The 22,819-nt window shown below is 33.9% G+C and overlaps 1 protein-coding gene across 1 annotated transcript in view; it reads left to right on the plus strand.

The window, feature by feature from the left end:
• Positions 1 to 3,043: 3,043 nt before the first annotated feature.
• Mmrn1 (multimerin 1) overlaps positions 3,044 to 22,819 on the plus strand; it is a 61,919-nt gene continuing 42,143 nt past the window's right edge. The window contains exons 1-2 of the mRNA XM_015484556.2: positions 3,044 to 3,135; positions 11,700 to 12,537. Coding sequence (XP_015340042.1) covers positions 11,954 to 12,537 — 584 coding nt within the window. The 5' untranslated portion in view covers positions 3,044 to 3,135; positions 11,700 to 11,953. The remainder of the gene's footprint in view (positions 3,136 to 11,699; positions 12,538 to 22,819) is intronic.

Below are 22,819 nucleotides of genomic sequence, written 5' to 3' on the forward strand. Positions count from 1 at the left end.
TAGGTGTGGAATTTTCTACTTGTAGTATCATGTCAGTATTAAAAGTTTCAAGAATTTGGAGCATCTGAAATGTCAGGTTACAGATTAGAGATGCTCAATCTGTATCATCAGAAAGATGAATATGACAGATCTGTTCTTTTGCCAACATGGAATTTAGTGACTCAGTTGGAAGAATAATTGAAACTAAATTAAAAAAGTAAAATAACTCCTGATTTTGATATGTTGTGGGAAGGAAATAAACAGCAAATAAATGGCTCATTCTGAACTCTGTTTTTCAAGAAGATGCTCATAGGGAAGAGGAATATAAACTTAATTATATAATCTGAGAAGGAAGCAGCCACAAAGAGAATGAGAAGACAGAGGCAGGAGGCATAAAATATTCCAGAATTAAGTGACAAGTTTGAAGAGTTACGAATGCCAGCAAGACTGGGACATAATTAGCAAAGGAGGAGGGAGTGGTCTGAGAAGAAGGGGAGTGTGGAGAAGACCCTGGGAGCCTGAGAATCTGGGCTGTGTGAAGAACAATGGGAAGACAAGGGCTTAGCACACACTGGAGCACATGTAATCTGATTATTGGTTCCCATAAATTGCTTCTGGCTGCAGTAGAGAAAGTGATGTTGAAGGACGGAAGGAGCATCAGAAAGCTTAATGTCATAGATTTTGAGAACTACTTTCAACTTTTATTCAACAATTATTAAATTTATAAATGTGCCACATTCTTGATAAAGTGACATGCAATAAAAAGGCAAAATTTTTTGCCTCCTGAAGCTTACTTTTCTTTGCAGAGATTCTCCTCCACTTTTCTCTCTTCATACCTACATACATACAGACACATACATGTATATATAGATGTATACACACAGATTTGTGAAAATGAACGGATGAAAAGAAACTCTGAACAACTTCCATAGCTATTTATTTTTATTCTTTAAAATGCTTTTTCCTTTCTACCTTCTACGTATAATAAATTATGCATGTATTCTACATGCTGTATATTTTATTATGTATTTATGCATATATATTTTTGTAAGTATACACATGTATATATTATTCATATACTATATGTAATGTATAGTCCTATATAGATATTATATTACATATAATACCATACCCCAAATTATGCAGTATATTAAAAAGTTTTTACATTTTCTGTAATTTTTGAGTAAAGATAAAAAAGTTAGGGCTGGGGATGTGGTTCAAGCGGTAGCGCACTCTCCTTGCATGCGTGTGGCCTGGGTTCAATCCTCAGCACCACATACAAACAAAGATGTTGTGTCCGCCGAAAACTAAAAATAAATATTAAAATTCTCTCTCTCTCTCTCTCTCTCTCTTTAAAAAAATTTACTCAAATTTGCAGTTGCAATCTCAATTTTGTCATGCATTATAGTATATGCATTAGGCCCACACAGTATTCCCTCTTGAATTAAAAGACATTTTTATATATTGTGATGAAATTAATCTTACATTTTCATTTAATAGATAATATTATTTTAAATATGTAGTCTTTATTTCAATTTTAGATGAAAATATACCTACCCAAACATAATTTATTTTAAAATGTAGTTTTTAACTCTAACATTAGTATCAAAGCAAAATTATTTTTATGTACTTATGATTCATTATTCAATTTATTTTCCTTGTGATGGGATAATATAATTATAATGCAATTAAGCTACATACCCAGAGTTAAATACCCAGAATCTAAATAAAGCTAGTGGCACAGAGTCAGAATAAACTGGTGGCACAGAGAAAAGAGTTGAATACAGTATTCTTCATGATTTTGCAGCCTTGTGTTTGCATAAAATTCTGTGATACAATTTGTGTTCTTTAATATGAGAGGTTTAAGATACTATGGTATGTTTGAATTCATTTCATAAAAGAAAGTCAACTACTAGAGAATGCCTGATTCATTTTATAAAGAACATCATTCTAAAATTTCCCTAAGTAGACTATTTTTTCTTTGTTTTTATCTTTCAAAATCCAAATATTAAACATTCACCAAAATTTAGATACAATGACTTTCATTCACATGTACATAAAGTTTCAAAAGTGTTTCTGGCAGAGCGATCTGAATATGGTAATATCTGGTGACATTTTTAACAATGAACAGTTTCGATACTGATTTCAAAACAATCAGTATTATTTAGTTGGACAGTCTCAGCTATCAGAGAAAAATCAAAAGAAAGTTAAGGAGAGTGGAGAATTCAAACTTAAGCCACAGATTCCACTACTTTCGGCTACCAAAGCAAATATTCTACTTCAACACATTTATTGATCATCTATCATGAAAGTTTGGCCTTGGTATTAAAAAGATGAACAAGGCAGAAGCTCCTTCCTGGAATCAGTTTGGAGAGGAAGATCTTTTAATTCAACATAAGAAACGTGTCAGATGTTGCAACACAGAAGTCAAGTAAGTGAAAAGGGACACAGATGACTAGAGACCCCCAGCTTCACTATGATACAGAAACCCAACATATCATTTCCCATCCACTTAAAGTAGCTGTCTAAGCAACTATAAAATTCTGTAGCACATAGCATATGCATTAAGGAGGTTTAAGTGACCATGAAATATTCCCAGGAACACAGTCAGAGCTATCATAGTGGTGGGGTTAATAAAAAAAATCCTAGAGCACAAAATGACCTTAGTTTCTATATTTTTTCTTGTTTCAAAAGTGAATGGAATTAACTGTCTAAATCTTAACATGTATGATTAAGATTAATATGCCTGTTTTCAATAAGGATTTAAATATTATTGATTAACAAGCTATAATATCTCAATTTTTGAGAAAACTCTCCTAGCCTTACTTTATTCTGAACACAAATCACCTTAGTGGCTAAACCTTCAGGTCAGAGCTTCAGTAGGAGCGCCAGGACCTTGTGCAATACTGAAAGGACCTCAGCAAACTGGGGGTCAGTGCCCTCAGACACAGTAGTTTCTAGGTCTCTGCACTTCTGTTGCTAGGCATTCACTGAAAGAATAATGGCAGGGCCATTGTAAGTGTGGTTTTCTTTACCCTCCCCCACTCTAAGCTCCTTTTTCTCTGCTTTTGCAAGTAAGTGAATATTTGAATTCAGTGGACAGAGAGACCCACAGAGGTTTCCACATGTTAGTATATATGGGTACCAAAAGTTAAGGTAAGAGCTATCAATAATTCTTTTAAAAACGTAATACTTTGCTTAATTTTTAAAAGTAGCTTGCTATTGTTGCTTCCAATGAGATTACAGGTCTATTTTGAGTTTTAAAGAACTCTGTAAAACAAAAACGACTTTTTGTTTTTAAAAAAGCATTTATTTTCTTCTGAAATGTGTGGTACTTATAATCCAGTAAGAGTATATGCAGAGAAAATCTGGCAGAAGTTAACAAGACATATGAAAATAGCTCGAAGAAAAGTGTTTATGTAAAAAACTGTTATGTTATTATCAGTTATGGCACTTTCATTGATAGACTGAATCAACTACTAAATCAACAAATTTGTACATGAGACTTCAGTCTTTTGCATGTGGTATGCTGCTGTTTTAATATAGATATTCTGATTGCTCTTGATATAGAAACACTGGGGAGCACAGACAATTGAGTTAGGCATATTCACACAGTGAATTTTCTTTTGAAACCAAGTTCTGGGGTTCCTTCCTTCCTTCCTTCCTTCCTCCCTTCCTTCCTTCATTTCTTTTTTCTTTATTCATTTTCTAGTGTAGCAGAGGTTGACTTCTGTGTGTCAAAGAAATCTAAATCAAATATATGAAATCAAGATAATGGGTGAGTGGATTTAGTTTAAGCCCTTAAGTGAAAAGTCATAGATTTAAAGAATAGTTTTATCACTTTTCATATACCATACTTTGGGCTTTTTGACATTATATTGTAGGGTTGTTAGAGAAAATAAATAGATTACATAGTTTATATGCCACCTAACAGAGAATGTGGCACAAAACCAGTACACAGAGAGTTAAACAATTTCTATAATTATCTTAAAAAAGGTAAGTCAGTGTTAAGCTGCCCTTCTGTTGGTATAAGAAGAGAAAATTCAAAGAAATAGTAATCTGTCCAACAAGAATTTATAGAAAGGGGCCAGGAATATAGCCCAATGGTAGGGTGCTTGCCTAGCATGCAGAAGGCCACTGGTGGGGGGGAAGAATTTACAGAAAAGGTCAGTGACACAGAAGTCTTTTGGGCTTTCTGGTGCTTAGAGTAAAGCCCTGAAAATTAAATTCAAGGTCAGGTGGGTCCAATACCTTGACAAGGTAGGAAGAGAGAAAATTCTGCAGCTGATGGATGTTCTATAAATATCAATTAGGTTTAGTTGATTGATAATTTTATTAAAATATTCTGTATTATTTGCCTCCCTGTATCCTGAAGGAAAGATGTTAATATCTGTGACTATTATGATGGATTTGTCTATGTCTCCCTTTAGTTGGTCAAAAGCCCTTTTTATTTTATTATGAGACATTTTTCTTACTAAGTTACCCAGACTGACTTTGAATTTACAATCCTCCTGCCTCAGCCTCTTGAGTTGCTAGGATTACAGACTTACGACACCCTTGGAAGTTCTGTGGATTTTTACTTTATGCATTTTGAAAGTATATGTGATGCACTTAAACACAATATTGTTATACCTTCTTGGTGAACTGTCTTTGAAGATTTTGAAATCTCCCTCTTTGTCTTTGAAAATTGTCTTGAAGTCATTGTTGTCTAATACAAATAGAGTTTAACCAGTTTTCTAATATTTAGCTGGTTTACAGTTTATATGGTATTTATTTTTAACATTTTATTTTTAACTTGTTTGTGTAATATTCATAAAATTTTCTTATTCAAATTGGGAAATACGTAGGCTTTGCTTTATTTGTTATTTTGGTTGTTAACTCTGATAAACACTGACTCTTTGTTTGTCTGGATTTTTATTTTTTCATTCAAATTCTTTTGTTGGTGCATTATAGTTGTACATAATGATGGGATTTGTTGTTGCATATTCATATGTGCATACAGTATAACAGTATAATTTGACCAGTATCACTCCCCAGCACTTCCTCTCTTCTTCCCACCTCCCTTCCCTGCTCCCTTTGGTTTAAAGATCCCCCTTGGATTTTCATGACCCTCCTTGGTTTTCCTTTTTCCTCTCTAGCTTTTGCATGTAAGAGAAAACATAAGATTATTGATCTTCAGATCTTGACTTAATTTGCTTTACATAGTAGTCTCAAGTTCCACCCAAAAGTATAAAAGAAACACTGACTTTTAATTGGGATATTTATTCCCTTTATATTTAAGGTATTTACACCCTTGTATTGGTTGTGCTCACATCAGTTTGCACTTTTAATTAAAAATCTGATCAATGATCTGATCATTGATTAGATTTGTAATTAAAAGTGATGCATACTTTTAACACAAATGTGTGATTTTTATTTAAATATTTAAATTTTTGAAAAAAGATATAATGTATTATAATTTACTATGTATAATAAATAATATTGAATTTTATGCTTACCTACATATTTAACTGTTCCATTGGTCTTCATTTCTCCCTCCTGGTCTAATTTCTCCTTAGCATAAATGATTTCTTTAGCATGTCTTATAGTGTGGGTGCTCTGGAAACAAGCTCTTTCAGGTTTTGCCTATTGATGATGGTTTCTTCTTTGCTTTTGAAGGATATCTTTTATGAGATATAAAATTTTAAATAGATAGGGTTTTTTTTAAGCTTTGAGCACTATGAAGATGTCATTCCATTGTTTTCTCTCATCTGTTTGACTTAATGAAAAGTCTTCTACAATGTTTTATCTCTTTGTGTGGTATGACTTTTTTTTTTCTAGACTACAGTCAATATTTTCTTTTTATCTATAGTTTTTCAGAATTTTACCTGCATATACCTAACTCTTATTTTCTACAGGGTATTCCTGAACTTTTTGAAGGATTGGGTTAATATGTGTCATTAATTTTGGAAAATTTCTACCTATTATCTTTTAAAAATAATCATTTGTCCTATTTCTTATTTCTTCCAATTAGACATGTTAAAACATATGAAATTGTTCTATAGATCTCAGACACTTTTTGCTTTTTTTACATATTTACTTTTTGTCGTGTTTCAGTTTGGATAATTTCTTTTTAAATTTTCTTCAAGTTAATTGATTCTCTTATTATTTTCTGGTGAGCTTTTAAGCTTTTCAAATGAGTATTTTCTTAATGATGTCACATTTTGGGTTCCTAACACATTTGTACTTTTTCTTTCAAGTAATTTTGTCGGATGAAATTTTCTTTCTGTGAAGACATGTAGCCCACTTTTCTGCACCATTCTAGAATAATTATTTTAAATTCTCTGTATATTTTCAATATCTGGACTTTTTGGGGGGATCCTTTTCTATTGAGGATTTCTTACATGACTATGGGTCAAATTTTCTAATTTCTTCATTTGCCTCACAAGTTTTGATTATATGAGAGACATTATGTGTAATGGAACAATAAAAAGTGTAGTAAATAATATTTATCTCAGAGAAGTATATACCATTATCCTGTCCTGCCTTAATATGGGGACTAAGGAACCCCAATTTGTAATGAGGCAGGTCTAATCTAAACCAAAATCGTTAAAACTGTAATTAATTTAACTCATCATAGTTTTAAAATATTTCAAAGTCCATAACTGGGAATTTCTTTTAACTATACTTGATACCTGAGCATAGGCTAAGCTTGGGAGTTCTCTTTGTTCTTTGCAATACAAAAAAAAAGGCTCTTGGTGCTGTGTGAGGCCTATAATTAAGATACAATATTATGTGCTGCTTTAACATCTAAAACCAAGGGCACTGGATGGACTAACCGCAAGTTCCTTTCCATACTCTGCTCTTGAGGATAAAGTCTCCTAGACAGTTGATCCCCCTTATCAAGAAGGCCAGGCGCAATTCCTGTTTATCACTGATTAGTGGGTTTCAACTTTCTGCCAGCCCACAGAATTATTCAACCAAGCCAATGATACACTCTTTTGGAAGCAGGGAACATGCCACTCTTGCTCTTACAAAACCTGCCTCCAATAGTCCTTGACTGTTTGCTTTGCTTCTGAGCGTGACCCTGTGTGGTGTGCTGTTTTACTCCTCCCCAGGGCTGTGAGTGTATGTATGAACTGGTGTTGTCTCATCCATCTATTGCTGGGTGTTACATGTTCAGTCATCCTCAGAACCCTAGAGTGAGTATTTGTCCCTCGCTAATGTAGTAGAGAGGGGTGATTAAAACACTGTGAAAAGGGCTGGTGGTGTAGCTCAGTAGTAAAGCACTTCTGAGTTCAATCCCCAGTACAAAAACCAAAACACTGTGAGGGAGATCTCCTTCTACTTTACTCCAAAATGTGCTCAGCCAGGCCTCAGCATGTCTCAAAGTTATATATTTGAGTTCTCTTTCATATTCTTCAACAAGTCTTTGGAGGGCTAGGCAGAGACTACAATGGAGCCTTATTATTTTTTTTTTTTCAGGATGAAACCCAAGGCCTTTATGCATGCCAGGCAAGTATTCTACAGCTGAGCTGGATCCCCTCAATATTTCCCTCCTTTTTTTGTGTGTGTGTGTGTTAAGACAGGGTCTTACTAATTTGCTGAGGCTTGCCTCAAACTTGTGATACTCTTGTCTCAATGTCTCTAGTAGCAGAGTTGCAGATTTGCACCACTGCACCTGGCTACTGGCACTTTTCTGACCACTCCCCACCCCATCAGCAGGAAAACAAGGGTTGTGGCACCCTGATGCATCTGGTGAGGTGGAAGTTTAACCCTCTTTACTGGCAGGGGTGGGGTTTTCATTTTGGTGTTTGGTGGGAGTAATTATCTTTTTTAAAGTTTTCTGGTAGATAATTTTCTAGTACATTTATTTACATTGCTTTCTGTCTTTTGAGGCTATGAGAAGTGCAATAAAATCCCCTCCCTTTACTTCCTCACGCATCCATAGCTACATCTATCCATTCACTGATTCAACAAATATTTTCTGAGTGCCTATGAAACACTGTTCTGGATACTGGGAATGGCGTAGTGTTCTGACTTCCTGGAGGCTCTTTTCTAGCAAATGAAAGGAGTGTAATACCTGTGCTGTCAAGAACATGACATCATCAGCTCCTACAATTGTATGCAGGAATTAAAATAGATGCCCAACAGAAAAGAAATAAGCAGTTACTATTAGACTAAAGGCAAACTTATAAAAACCCAAAACGTTCCCTCTAACTTCATAACCTCAAATATAATAGAAATCATTAGATTCTTAGAAGTATCTAAACTTAGGTGTGAAATAAAAGTAAAAAAATGAAGCTGGACCTGGTAGCTGGGTGAAGTAGCAGCTATAATTCCAACATCTTGGGAGGCTGAGCTAGGAGAATAATGAGTTCAAAGGCAGCCTAAGCAACTTATTGAGGCCCTAAGCAACTAAGCAAGAACTTGTCTCTAAATAAAATATAAAAAAAAAGGTTGGGGGATGTGGCTCAGCGATTGAGTGTCTCTGGGTTCAATCCCCAGTACAAAAAAAAAAAAAAAAAAGAGAGAGAGAGAGAAAAGAAAAATAGCTTAAAATTGTTTAAGAAGATGAATTTAAAACAATTTGAAAATTTTTTTTTTTACAGTTTTTCTAGACTTAGAAGTCTATTACTTCTTTGGAGGGCACTAGCAAATGGTAGAATATAAATTAAAACTAAATTGTGTGTTCTATGAGTCACTAGTGTGTTACCCTGTGAAGTTATTCTTAAACACTAATTTTCTATAAGTAAAATGAGAAGAGAATATTTATATAGCATGGTTGTTATAATTATATAGCATGCCAAATTTAACTTATGTGCCACATTGTTTCATCAAAATCATGAGGAAACTTGTTTCTTTCCTTTCCCAACCCTTTTGCTGCATACATGTCACTCCCTTTATTCACATGTAAAGGTAATAGGTTTTTAATATTTTCAACTAACATAAAATGGGGAAAAATATTTTTAATAATTCCAAATGACAGAGTAAAGCTATAAGGAAATCTTATTTTGAATGTTTTAAGAAAATAAAAAATTCTTATATGAAAAATAAAGTTATATAATATTCACAGCCTTTTATAAAGCATAACTCTTGAAGCCATAAAAATAGCTTCAAATAATACATAGCACAATCTACAGTGAAGTCCTCAGTCTAAGGTTCTAGTTTAACTCACATTTGTATTTTTTTAACTTAATAAAAAACATTTGTATTTTTTTCTAGTGGTTAGAAAATAAATTTATATGAATTGTAAAGAAACCCAGAAGAGACTGAGGTAACCCATTTTGCAGTGTGTAGTCAATCCTGTTAATGATACAATGAAAAATGACATAAAAATCTCCTGAGAGCTCATAACATAATGAATTTCATGTTTTATTTTTATAAAATACTCAAAGCAAATAAGTTAGCAATATGGTAAAAACATAACTTAATATAAATAGTCTAATGGACAATAGGGGTGTAGCAGAATGAAGGGGTCCAAATATATGAACTGACAGCAAATTTAATTCAATAGTAGTATTTAAAGTATCTGGAAGAAGAAATGATCTGAGTATTGTTCTGTCAGTCATTCTAGGAATACTATTTTTCTTAATTGTTATTTGATGGCTATTAGTGAATATCAGCAGAATTTGAAGTTAGGTCTCTGATAGTTTCTGTAGTACAGAGACTTTGTCTCTAATTAAGAGCAGATCCATATTCCTAAAACCATCAAATGAGCTGAGAATTCTCTGGAGAGTTATAGCACAAGATCATTTAGTAGATGAATGATGAGATACAGCACCTTTATCCTTTAGATCACAAGGTCACTTGTAAGCTTGCATGCAGACAGCAGGGATCACTGGTCAATACCCTGCAAGAGGTGAAATGGATTGCTGATTTCCATTCAATTTTATTATAATTTGGTAGCTCTTTGGTATCAAATATAGATCCAATGAGTGACCTTTTACCACTAAAGTTCACTTACTTTGACTAGGATCAAGAATCAAGATGATATTTTTAAACTATAGAAGCAAAAGCCAAAAGTAAGCAAAACAAAAAACTGTGAATGCCATTATTCTAGTTGTGTTTTCGACATTCAAGATAGTCTGTTCATCTACTGCTACTAAATCTAAGGAAACAAATTCAAAATGGTACATTAAATAGAAATATTTTACTTGTATTTGTCTGAATTACTATTCCATTATAAGTCAAAGCTATTTGTTTCTGTCTTTTCTGGAAAAAGAGCTACAATGTCTTTTTTAAATTTAATTTAATTAATTAATTTCTTTTTTTGTACTTAAAATCATGTTTGTAGTGCAAAAATTATGTGTTTCTATTGCCCTTTTGGCTAACTAATAGCTGCCTGGATTTTTGTGCTGGACCCTTGTGTTTTTACTAATGCAAGGTTTGTGGATTTTTTGACTTTGAAGTTCACATTCCAGTCAGTTGGGCTGTGATTCCCATGTGTTTTAATTTAAATAACCCCATGTTATATGCTGTCTAGTAGGACAACAGTATGCACATAGAAATGAATAGCAATGATGGGGAGGTATTAATATTAAGTAGTTAGTTAGCAAGTCAGGGAAAATTAGGTCTTGTTTCAAAACTTGATGTCCTGTGTTTAGAACTAGGGACAAGAACCCATATTTACAATAACACACGAACCAAATGGGAGCAGGTTTCCAATTTTCCAATTCTGGAAAAAAAAAAATTTATGATGAATATATGGCAAGAACCTAATGCCTGGCAAAGAAGTTGACAAAAGATTAATTACACATGTATCTAATCTTTAAATAACATGTAAATGACCATTAAAAAATTGATATCCAGTAATATTCCTGGTTTCCTTTGTAATCCCACCATCATCTAAGAGAGAGTGCCTTGCATTGACTGAAGGTTTAGATTATTACTAAATGTGAGGATAAATGAATAAACTCTTATAACTTAACATATATTTGTCTAAGGTACATGATAAGGAATTTTGCAGATGAAAGAGATTAATAGAATCCTAGGAATGAGAGATTTGCTGGAGAAATGAAATCATACATCTCATGAAGCACCTCTACTAAAAAAAAAAAAAAGTAAACCTAGAAAACTCTTTTGATCAATTTGGTTCTCTGTGCACTACAGCAAAGATATGCTTGTGTTTTATATGATACTATTTTAATTTATTTTCATGTGACTTATCTTTCTTCATCTATTCTTCAGTGGTAAACACAACCTCTAGAAAATCACTGTTAAAAAATAGATAAGGTGACATTCTAATTATTCATTCTATTAGTCGATGTCAGTGGCAGAGTTCTAAGAACAAAATTTAAAGCAAGGTTCTTTACAATTATTTTAACTTTCTTTTTTGTTATTATAATCATTGAGATTAACTTCAAGTAATGATGCAGTTGAAGTGTGTTTATAAATACCGTAATTTTTAATAACTCATCCTGTGATGTATGAAAGACAGACACTGTAAAGGTGTTTTTGTTTATTTGTGTGCTTGTAAGTATACATTTGTATAAAATGTGACTCTCTGGATATGGCACAGTGGAAAAGAAGTATCACAAAATGTTTTCTCCATTTCCTATGTCCAGAACAAAATGTTAAGCTTTTTCCTTCAGCCTCTATAAACAACATTCCATAGTTCCCACTATCCATGTGAAGTTTCTCTTCAAAATCATGTGTATGCTTCGGAAGGAAAGTTGCTCATGGTTTTCTCATTGGGTTTTTCTGATAATAATTGTGTTCTTTTTCCCATTTTCCCTTAGTTTTGTCAGAGGCCCTTCTACCACATCCATAGATCCATCCTAGCAGAGGTCACAGATCACAAAAAGCCTACAGAAACAGGAAATCCAACTTCCTGAGTCCACCACAAAACACAGAAACCTGTTTCCTCTACACATTTCAAATTGGCAAAGTTCTGTCTTAGCACATTCAGTATAGAAGCAGCCATCCCAAAGGCTTGAAGGAATTTATCTTCAAATTTCACATGAATTTTTCTTTGTTGTTTTAATCTGTTGAGATGAAGGGAGCAAAATTATTTTTCCTGCTTTCAAGTTTATGGAATGGGGGCATTGGGCTTAACAACACTGAGCATTCTTGGACTACACCTGAGGATGAAAACTTCCAGAAGAATGTGGCCTTTTCTTCAGTAAATAAAAAACAAAGTCTCCGAATCCAGTCAACTTCTCAGATCCCATCTGCTGAGAGAGTTATAATACCTGAAGCCAGAACTTCTGAAGAGAATCCTCTACAATCCTTGCTGCCTCCCTCTGAGACAAGCATCCTCCCTGAAGGTACGAGAAACCCAACACTAACACCCACAGGGAAGACAGAAGAAGGGGTGGTGGGGCTTCAAAATCTTACCCACCCAACTGAGTCCAGCATCAAGGTCAGCCCTGGAGCAGAGATGGTCATTCTTTCTAATTCCACCCTGAAATTTCTTCGGAGCTTTGCCAGAAAGTCAAATGAACAAGACATCTCTTTAAATTCAGTTAGAGGCATGGGAAATCGATCGCCAAGAGAAACGTACCTCAGCAGAGGAGACAGCCCTCAAAGTCAACGATCCAGCTATCAAAAGTCAAGTTTTGAAACAACTAGAGGAAAGTAAGGAACACTTTTTTTATTTTTTTCTGTGTCTGACTATAAATTCTATAAGATTATAAGCTAACTTTTTGCTTGAACTACCTCACTCTCAGAAAATTATTTCAAGTTCAAGATAAAATCAGATCATAATTGTAACCCCACCATTACAATTTTTCCCTTTACCTGGTCGAGAAAAGATGAACAAGTAAAATGCAACAATTTTATTTTATCTGATATAATCAAAATCACTTTTTTATTCAATTATGAAAGTATTGTTAACTTGGAATAGTCACTACCAAAGTAGCAACATGGTGGCTATTAGGTTTTTATTTAGTTCCATGTGTTAGTTGTGTTCAGAACTACAACATCCACAACTTGAAATAAAAACATTTTTTTAATGGAGACATAAACAGATGTGAAAATTAAAATAGGAGAATTGTAGAAAATATACAGTTATCAATCACCAGACCAAACCAACTGAGTTACAGTATGCAAAAATACTTTTTATATAATTAAACTGAGGTTGTAATTCTAGCTCTAGGGCTGTCACAACCCATGACTTGGAGTAAATCAACTGATCTTCCTAAGTTTTAATTTCCTCAAATGTAAAAAAGATATCATATGGGGAATGCAGATAAAAGTATAATTTTATGGGTTTATCATCCAGATTCAAAATAATGAAATATGCTTATACAAATGATTCTCATAGGAAAGGTTCTCAACAAATCATATTTTATTAGCATTGTTATCATATTGTGTTGGTTGTCATGAATGTGATAAATTAGAAAACACTACTTATGTGTTGACTTTAAATTAAAGTTAGTCCAGTGTCAATTGCTGAAGTGAAATAATAAAACCAAGATTAAAGGAGTATTGTTAGAGAGGGCTTTCAAATAGACTGAAAACCAAACAAAAACAAAGAAAAAACAGTCCTGTCTAAGCTAGTGTTTTATTCCTTTTAACGCTCATAGTCATCTATGTGTTTGGAATACTGGAAGCTGAGGGTTACAAAATTAAACTTGTAAAATACTTTTACCTGTAATAAAACGATTTCAATACACCAAACATGCTTGGGATCTAAATTAAGTTAAATTTCTTTCTAATAATATTTTAAAAATCAAAAGTAAAATAGTAGTTGGCACCTGCTACATGAGGACATTTGTTCAAGCTGGTGCTGATACAAAGGTGAGGAGCAAGACACTGGGAAGAATACAAACCAATGAATTTGTGAATAAGTATTTCTTATTATTTGAGTCATTTTTTACCATATCCCAAAGGTTATGCAATTTGTAAAAATATACATGTATATCTGATTTTAATTAAAACTTTATTCCCTTAGAATTTATTTACTTGAAATTTTAACTGTAAAATCAATACTACAGATTACAAAATGCTCAACGTGGGATGAGTAGGTTTTTTCTATAATAGAGAGTTAACAAACATGTATTAATCCTGTTTATTTTGGGGAACAACAGAATTGTGCCTATTAAATACTAATGACATATATCACTGAGAGCATACAGGGACATATTTTCAGTGATAGCAAAATCTTTGTGCTTACTAGGTACACAATAAATATTTAAGAAAATTAAATGTGAAATACGTGGATCAAATTGTGAATATGAAGAAGACTCTTTCCCAAAGACATATTATTTTTCCATGGCAAAGTGTGGTTGATTTGTTATAAACTCATCTTCCTTTTTTCCATCCTATCATTCTTGGAATGTTATAGTAGTTCTTAGTAAGAAGAATACTTCTATCTATGACAACTTCCTTTCCACATGGTTATTCTGGTGCATTTTTGTGTCATCATGCATTTTCTCTCATTTTAGCGCTGCAGAACTCTTAGCTACAGCAGAGCAATGGTTTCCTGTGTGGCAGAGTGGGTGTTAATCAGTGACCAAGCACTTTGAGATGGTTGGGGAATAAAAGAAGAAATTAGGACTAGTGTTTTTATGTGTTGAACATATATTGGCTGAACACCTAATCTGACTCCAGTACTATGGTTATGCTAGGAGTCAATAGTAAACAAAAACACTTACATGTCCTGTGGGAGGGGTGGGAGGAAGAAAAACAACAAATCACAAATGCTGATGTTGAATCAAATAGCAATAAACATTCTGAATGAAGCTACTAAGTGTGTAACAGGTGAAGGAACAGCCTGCCATTCTTTAACAGGGTCAGTGAGCCTGGCCTGAGAGGACAATAGGTACAATGAAGTGTTGATGTAATCCAACTTCCCTAGCTTCTCCCACATTTCCCAATCCCTGCACATATGCATCTCAATCTTCATCATTTCAGTAAGTGATTAATTCCACAATTGTAGAATTTAGGTATATCCTTTACATTTTTCTCTCCTTTTTAAAAAATCTAATCTATAACGTCTTTTAGGCCCTTCAATATTTCCCAAATCTCTCAACTTCTCTCCAACTTTTCTACCACCATTCTATTCCCATCCACCATCATTTAACAATAATTTTCTAACTGGTCCATATCCTTCCACACTTGCCTTCCATGATCTATGCCCTATGCAAGTGAGAGATCTTTTAGACATTTAAGTCAGATTAATGCATTTCATTGGATCTAAGACTTCATCGTTGTGACACATTATATTAGGTACTAATAAGAAGGAAAAAGATGACATCACACTTCTTAGAATTCTTAGATTTATTTATCTTTTAGACTTTGAAATTTTTATCACATCATTCTTTTGTGAACTTGAAAATACAAGTGAAACTGGTTACGGTATTTATAAGGCAATGGCACTAACTACTGTCTGACCAATTGTGACTGAAGAGTATCATTGATTTCAGAATACATTCTGGATTCACAGAAATGTGTGTCTTCAAATCTGTGAAATCTGATATCTCACTGACCATCAAACTCCAAACTCAGGTCGCTGGATTTCTCTGGGCACACTGGCCTTCTCTCTGCTTACTGAACATGTCAAGTTAATATGCATCTCTAAAAAGCTCCTTTTTTTACTAGAATGCTCTTCCTTCAGCATTTAGAGTGAGGGACTCCTTTTCATTTGCAACTTCAATTTTAATGTCACCTCCTCAAAGAGACCTTCTCTGAATAACTGATGTAAAGTTGTCTATCCTCTTGGAGATTACCCCAATCTTGTGACCCTTTTTTTCTCCTTCATTGCACTTATTTAAAATTATTTGGTCTATGTCTTTCCACAGTAGAATATATATCCCATGAACACAGGAACTTTGCCCATCTTATTATTCTATTAACTGCCCAGAGTAGTGGCTGGTTTGTAGAAAGAATTCAATAAATCTGTGTGGAAGCCCAGTGTGATGGCGCACACCTGTAATCCCAGCAGCAATTCAGGAGGCTGAGGCAAGAGGATCTCAAGTTCAAAGCCAGTCTCAGCAAAAATGAGGCACTAAGAAATTCAGTGAGACCCTGTGGTTCAATGGTCCAGTGCCCAGAGTTTAATCCCTGGTACCACCGCCCCCTCCCAAAAAAAAGTTGTGTGAAAAAACAGGTTTGGGATGGGTTTGAAACTCAGGAGGAAGATCAAGTGTAGGAGCAGAATCTGGGAAAGCATTAGTATAGAAATAAATTAAGTTATGGATATGGATGATACTGAAGGTTCTATAATCATGATCAGAGATATTCTAATATTTGGTGGAATAAGGGCAGCAGGTACCAGGGCAATAAGCCCTTAAATGGAATGGCGCATGGAACAAAGGAAAAAATATTTTAGGAAGGGAGGCAAGTTATCAACAATGTATAATGCTGCTGAAAAAGGCAGGAAAATGAAGACCAAAAATATCCACTACTACAGTGACATGAAGCTAAATAGTGAAGTGAGCTCTGTGCTCAGGCCCAAGTGAATGGAGCTATGCAGGAAGGTGGAAAAAAGAGAGGGCAGTTACAGACAGCTCTGTTGAGGTTTTCACTTCTTCTTTTCATTTTGTTTTGTTTTTAATGAAACAGAGAAGAAAGAGATCAGAAATTAAGGTTAGTGCCAGGCGAGGTAGAGTGTGCCTATAATCTGAGCAGCTCCGGAGACCGAGACAGGAGGATCAAGAGCTTAAAGCTATTTGCAGATAAATGGATGGAGTTAGAGGAGATAATGCTAAGTGAAGTTAGCCAATCCCAAAAAAACAAATGCTGAATGTTTTCCTTGATATAAGGAGGCTGATTCATAGTGGGGTAGAGAGCGGGAGCATAGGAGGAATAGACAAACTCTAGATAGGGCAGAGGGGTTGGAGGGGAGGGGAGGGGGCAGAGTTATTAATGATGGTGGAATGTGATGATCATTATTGTCCAAAGTACAGGTATGAAGACACGAATTGGTGTGAATATACTGTGTTTACAACCAGAGGTATGAAAAATTGTACTCTATATGTGTAATCAGAAATGTAATGCATTCCGTTGTCATATATAAATAAAAAATAAATTAATTAAAAAAATAAAAGAGTTCAAAGCCAGTCTCAGCAAAAACAAGGCACTAAGCAACTCAGTGAGACCCTGTCTCTAAATAAAATACAAAAATGTGGCTTAGCGATTGAGTGCCCCTGAGTTTAATCCCCAATGCCAAAAAGAAAAAAAAGAAAAGAAAAAGAAATTAAGGTTAATTCAGTTTCTATTTTTTGTATCTTATTCTTTCTTCATTTTATTTCATATATATCTGGGGTCAAAGTATTTATGAAAAGATAAAAATTGAATATGCAGGGAAAAAATGTTTTTCTGATGAATGTAATGACAACTTCTTTTAAAATTTTGTTCATAGTATTCTTTTTCTATAAACTGTATAACTTGTTTATTTACAAAAGGAGGCTTACGTTGAATGAGTTGCAACTTCTAATATAATATTTCAAAAGATATATTCTTTTTTTTTTTTTTTTTTTTAAATTTTTTAACATTTATTTATTAGTTTTCGGCAGACACAACATCTTTGTTGGTATGTGGTGCTGAGGATCGAACCCGGGCCGCACGCATGCCAGGCGAGCGCGCTACCGCTTGAGCCACATCCCCAGCCCAAAAGATATATTCTTCATATCTTTTGTTATTTGTAATTTAAGAAATTAATACCGCACTTAAAAATTATCTTGAATTACACAACCAAATCATTAAATTAAACCATCAAATTAATATAATCTTCCAAACATTATGTACATAAACATTATGTATATTCCATATTTTTTTGCATTAATCATTTACTTTATTATACTACTTTGCCATTTCTATTCACTGTTTTTACGGAATGTATAGACCTATATTGTATTTTATATGCTAGAATATAACAAGTGCTTATATAGTCCAGGTAAATTTTTGTATTTCCACACCTTCTGCTTTTCTGATTATAAAACTATAATTTTTAAAATTCATTATTTATGGGACAGTTTGCAGGAACAGCTGATTAAACATAGAATTAAGCATCACACAACTGTTAGCCTGCTTTGTGGTCTGCACCCTGGGAAAGCCTGACACCTACTGGAATAAAAACAGTTTACAATGCCCTGAGAGTCTGAAAAAGAAAAATGATTAAAATAAAATAAAGAAAATGTATGGAAAAAAATTATATTTAAGGTTAAACTTAATACTCATTATTTAAAAAGATGTATATATTATACCTAAATAATTCAGTGTACCACTTTTTAAAGAGTACTATCTTTGACTTTAAAACTTGGAAAATAGTTTGGATCAAAAAACCAAATCTTAGGTATTTCCTGGGATGGGAACACATCCAGCTCATTCTCCTATTATTTTACACTGAGAATATTATAGAAAGACAATATGTGTGTCTTGTGGCTTTATACAGTCGTCTATCACTGAAAACTCATTACATTCACCACTCTGTGCCCACTACAGAAAGAAAATTAATGATGCCTGAAAATGACTTTGATTACAAAAGTTGGTATATAAAAACATGTTTCTTCTTGAAACCTGAATAACTATAAAATTAAAGTACCAAAAATTCCCCATCTGAACTTTGCTTGGCTCACTTTTGAAATGTTTTAAAATATTAATTCATTTACATTATTCTTTAATAAAACTAATATTTTTATCTAAGCTTAAATACTATAAAGAATTTTGAAAAGAAAGAGCTATAGCTACAGAAAGGTACACTAAAGGAAAATAAATGACAAATTATTATTTTTATCTGAAAATAAAACTTCTACTTTTTTGAGGAGGTATATACCGGGGATTGAACTCAGGGGCACTCTATCACTAAGCTATATCCCTAGCCCTATTTTGTATTTTATTTAGAGACAGTGTCTCACTGAGTTGCTTAGTGCCTCGCTGATGCTAAGGCTGGCTTTAAACTCTCCGTCCTCCTGTCTCAGCCTCCTGAGCTGCTGGGATTACAGGCATGTGCCACTGGGCCCAGAACAACTTCCATTTTCTTAAGGAAATAAGTATTGAATTGAACTAGTCTTTTGGACTATTAGCCAAAACAAAAATATAAAGACCAGTGTTTTATTTAAATGTGATTTGCTTATGGAGAATATTTTACTAAATGTGAACCTTTGCTTCCATTTCTATTATTCATATTGCATATATTTCCCCTTGAATTATATTCTCATTTAGGACTACTGAGCTACAAGTAAATTTTTAGTCTCTAAAATTAATAGTTTGTTGAAGAATTTCTCTTTTAAGTGTGATTTTTAAAATTCCAATAAACTATTCTGTAACACTTTGGAAATATTTATGTTCATGGCTTCTTAAGTCTAAAGAGACACTTTGAATACTATATTTCTCCTGAGAGCTAAGCTTCATCATTTTAATTGAACACAAATGATGATATCCCTCTGTATTTTGGGGGGAATTATTATTGACTTAAAGCATACAAACGATTATGGTTAAGATGAATTGTCATATCATTAAAAAAGTAAAAATGGAGCCATGAGGCAAGAAAAAAAAGGAAAGTATATATTCTTCAGAAAAAAATCCCACTTACCCACTTATCTCACTTAAATATCTGAGTCATTTAATTATTTGCACAAGTGGTGATGGCAGCAAGTGTTTTACATATATTTTTATTTATATGTGACAGCGGAATGCATTACAATTCTTATTACACAAATAGAGCACAATTTTTCATATCTCTGGTTGTATACACAGTATATTCACACCAACTCATGTCTTCATACATATCTGTACTTTGGATAATAATGAAAATCACATTCCACCATCATTTCTAACCCCATATCCCTTCCCTTCGCCTCCAACCCCTCTGTCCTATCTAGAGTTTATCTATTCCTCCCATGATCCCTCTCCCTACCCCACTATGAATCAGCCTTCTTATATAGGAGAAAACATTCTGCATTTGGTTTTTTGGGATTGGCTAACTTCACTTAGCATTATCTTTTCTAACTCCATCCATTTACCTGCAAATGCTATGGTTTTATTCTCTTTTATTGCTGAGGAAATTCCATTGTGTATATATGCCACATTTTTTAAATCCATTCATCTATTGAAGGTTGGTTCTACATCTAGGTTGGTTCCACAGTTTAGCTATTATGAATTGTGCTGCTATAAACATTGATGTGGCTGTGTCCCTGTAGTATGCTGTTTTTAAGTCCTTTGGGTATAGACCAAGGAGAAGGTGTTTTACATATATTAACTTATTTAATTTCAAAATAATTTTGTGAGGTATGGAAGATTATATTTACTGTACAGATTAAGAGATTCATTTCACAGACAAGGAAATGGCTCACAGGTTGTGGAGGCAAGCTGTAGAAGCCGACAGCCTATCTCTGGCATCCAGTTTTGTCACATGCCCCTATTAACAGGTCAACAACTATGTTACATGACTCCAATCAGGGAAACTTTTTATTATCTTCTTTTGCTTGCTCCTCTGTCACCACCCAGATCCTCTCTCTTCCTGCTGTATTCTGATATAGAAAAAATAAACTCAATGCAGAAATGAATTTTCTTCCTTATTTGCTCTCCCAGTGTGTAAAGTAAAAACAAAGCAAGAAATCTTGTCCAGCAAGCAGCAGTCTTTCATCATCAGAAATGACTTTCTAACTCTGACTCACAGAGATGGAAATAGCAAGTACTTATGACAGCTCTGATGTCAGGGGAAATCCTTCATCTTCCCTCCTTCCCCTATCCTTCTTTACCCCTTTTCAGCTCTTTTATATTCCTTTTGTCTTTCATAAAAGACAAATATGATTTCACTTCTAAGACGTACAGCACTGTCATTTTATAATCTTGCTAGTAGTTATAGTCAAACTTAGTTAAGTATTTCCAGGTACTAATAATCTTATAATTTAAAAATAGGGCTCTGCATGAGATAGATTAGTGGAAATATGAATGGGTTATTTTCTTGTGAAGGGTTAATTAATATTTTCCTCTTTAAATCCCACGAGAGACCTAATTTTTCCCTAAGGCATGTATGAATGATTAATACATGTATATGTTATTATCATTTGTAATTTGTATTCATCTGTGAGTCCAAAGTAAGGAAAGGGTCGCTTATAATCTTACACTTTCTCCAGGCATGGATGCCTAGGTGGGTAATTAGATGAGGTAAGGAGGTTGCTAACCAAGTTACCAGGTAAGCCTATTTCTTTGAAAATATCACTTTTCACAAACAGCCATGTTTGTCTTGTATTGTCTCATTTTCCTCTTGTTCCCCTTTGGATTTCTAAATTTATCTCAATAAGAGGATGATAGATTCCTTAACCTATTTTCTCCAACTTCTAAGTGGAAAAAAATACATGTGCATGCGCGCGCGCACACACACACACATACTAGTATTGGCTGGGTTTATGGTAGAGACTTTTCTGGTTTATCTTGAACACCTTCAGGATTTGATGCTTTTATACTATGTGTCAAATCAAGTCACAGATAATGAAATATGAAAGTTTAAACATTTAGTCTCTTAAGAATTGGATAACAAGGAATTAAGTAAGGTGTGTTATAACTGGCCAATGTTAATTCTTGGACTGTTGAACCTTTATTTTTAAGGAAAATGTCCTTGGTCATTATTTAAAGGCATCCTTGCTGCTTTAGTCCACTCCCATTCAGAGTAAGAATTGATATATCTGGATTGTGATCTGATGAGTTAGTGGAAGTTTTTCTTAATTTAATCTTTTCACTAACCCCTGAAAGATTGCCTCTAAAAGGTCAAAATCAAAAGTACAGTAGATTTTTTACAATGCCCTTTCTTAGTTCATTATACAGAGACTTCCACCTTGACAAGTCATCACAGAACCCTTTTCCCACTTTCTGTTTTATGTACTCCACAAGCTAGGTTTGTATGCACAACCAAAGAAATCTGCTTTTCCCTGGACCAAACCTTTTACCTACTAACTTGGAAAATCCAAAAAAAATCAATACAAGCTTTTTTCAGTACATGCTGCTGCACAAAAGCAACAGAGTTATTACCCTTAAAGAGAATCCCAAATGCAGCCTGCTGGATGGAGGGTTATGACCCCATGGACAGCTAAACACTTCAAAGTCACTGCTCTCTATTCACCATAATCAGTCTGGAAAGGTACACAGGATTTCCAGGTTGGAGCAAAATACTTGTCTGGGCTCATTGCATTTGCCTTTAAATTACCTTTCACGATTTTGCCATGCTTAATTTTGTCTTTTTAAACCTACATTTTCAGATAATTTGGTTTTAAAATTATATTTACATTTTTAAGCATTCCTTGGTGAGCTTATTTCGTCAGTAGCATAAACCTAATTATGAGTCACACCAGGGGCTCTTTTGCTGTGGATAGCTCTTTGAATTTATGCTGGATCAAAGATTGCTGGGCCATGAGCAATAAGCTGATCTGCTGCCTTGCCTCCTTAACGATTTTGGTCATGAGACTGTTTTACTATTTAGTATTTTAAAAGATTTCTGCAGGTGACACAGCCATTTTATTTTCACAGAATAAAACATACATTTTTTTTACTTTAAAAAATTGTTCTTATTATACATGACAGCAGAGTATATTTTGACATATTATACATATATGGAGAATAATTCCTCATTCTTTGGGTTGTACATGATGTGGAACTACATTGGTCATGTAATCCTGTATGCACACAGGATAGTAATGTCCAATTCATTCAACACGTCATTTCTATTCCCATTCCCCCTCCATTCCTTTCATTCCTGAGACCTTAGGACTCCTAACTTTGCTATCCCTTCCCAACCTCCCTAGTCATTTGCTAAGTATTCATGTTACACACAGTCCCACTGTATTTTTGTTAAAATTGTGTCAGTGATTAAAATCATCACTGGCTCTAAATAAAATACAAAATAGGGCTGGGGAAGTGGCTCAGTGGTTGAGTGTCCCTGAGTTCAATCACTAGTACCAAAAAAAAAAAAAAAAAA

The sequence above is a fragment of the Marmota marmota genome, unplaced genomic scaffold (genome assembly GCF_001458135.2).
Source record: "Marmota marmota marmota unplaced genomic scaffold, marMar, whole genome shotgun sequence".
NCBI classification, from domain to species: Eukaryota; Metazoa; Chordata; class Mammalia; order Rodentia; family Sciuridae; genus Marmota; species Marmota marmota.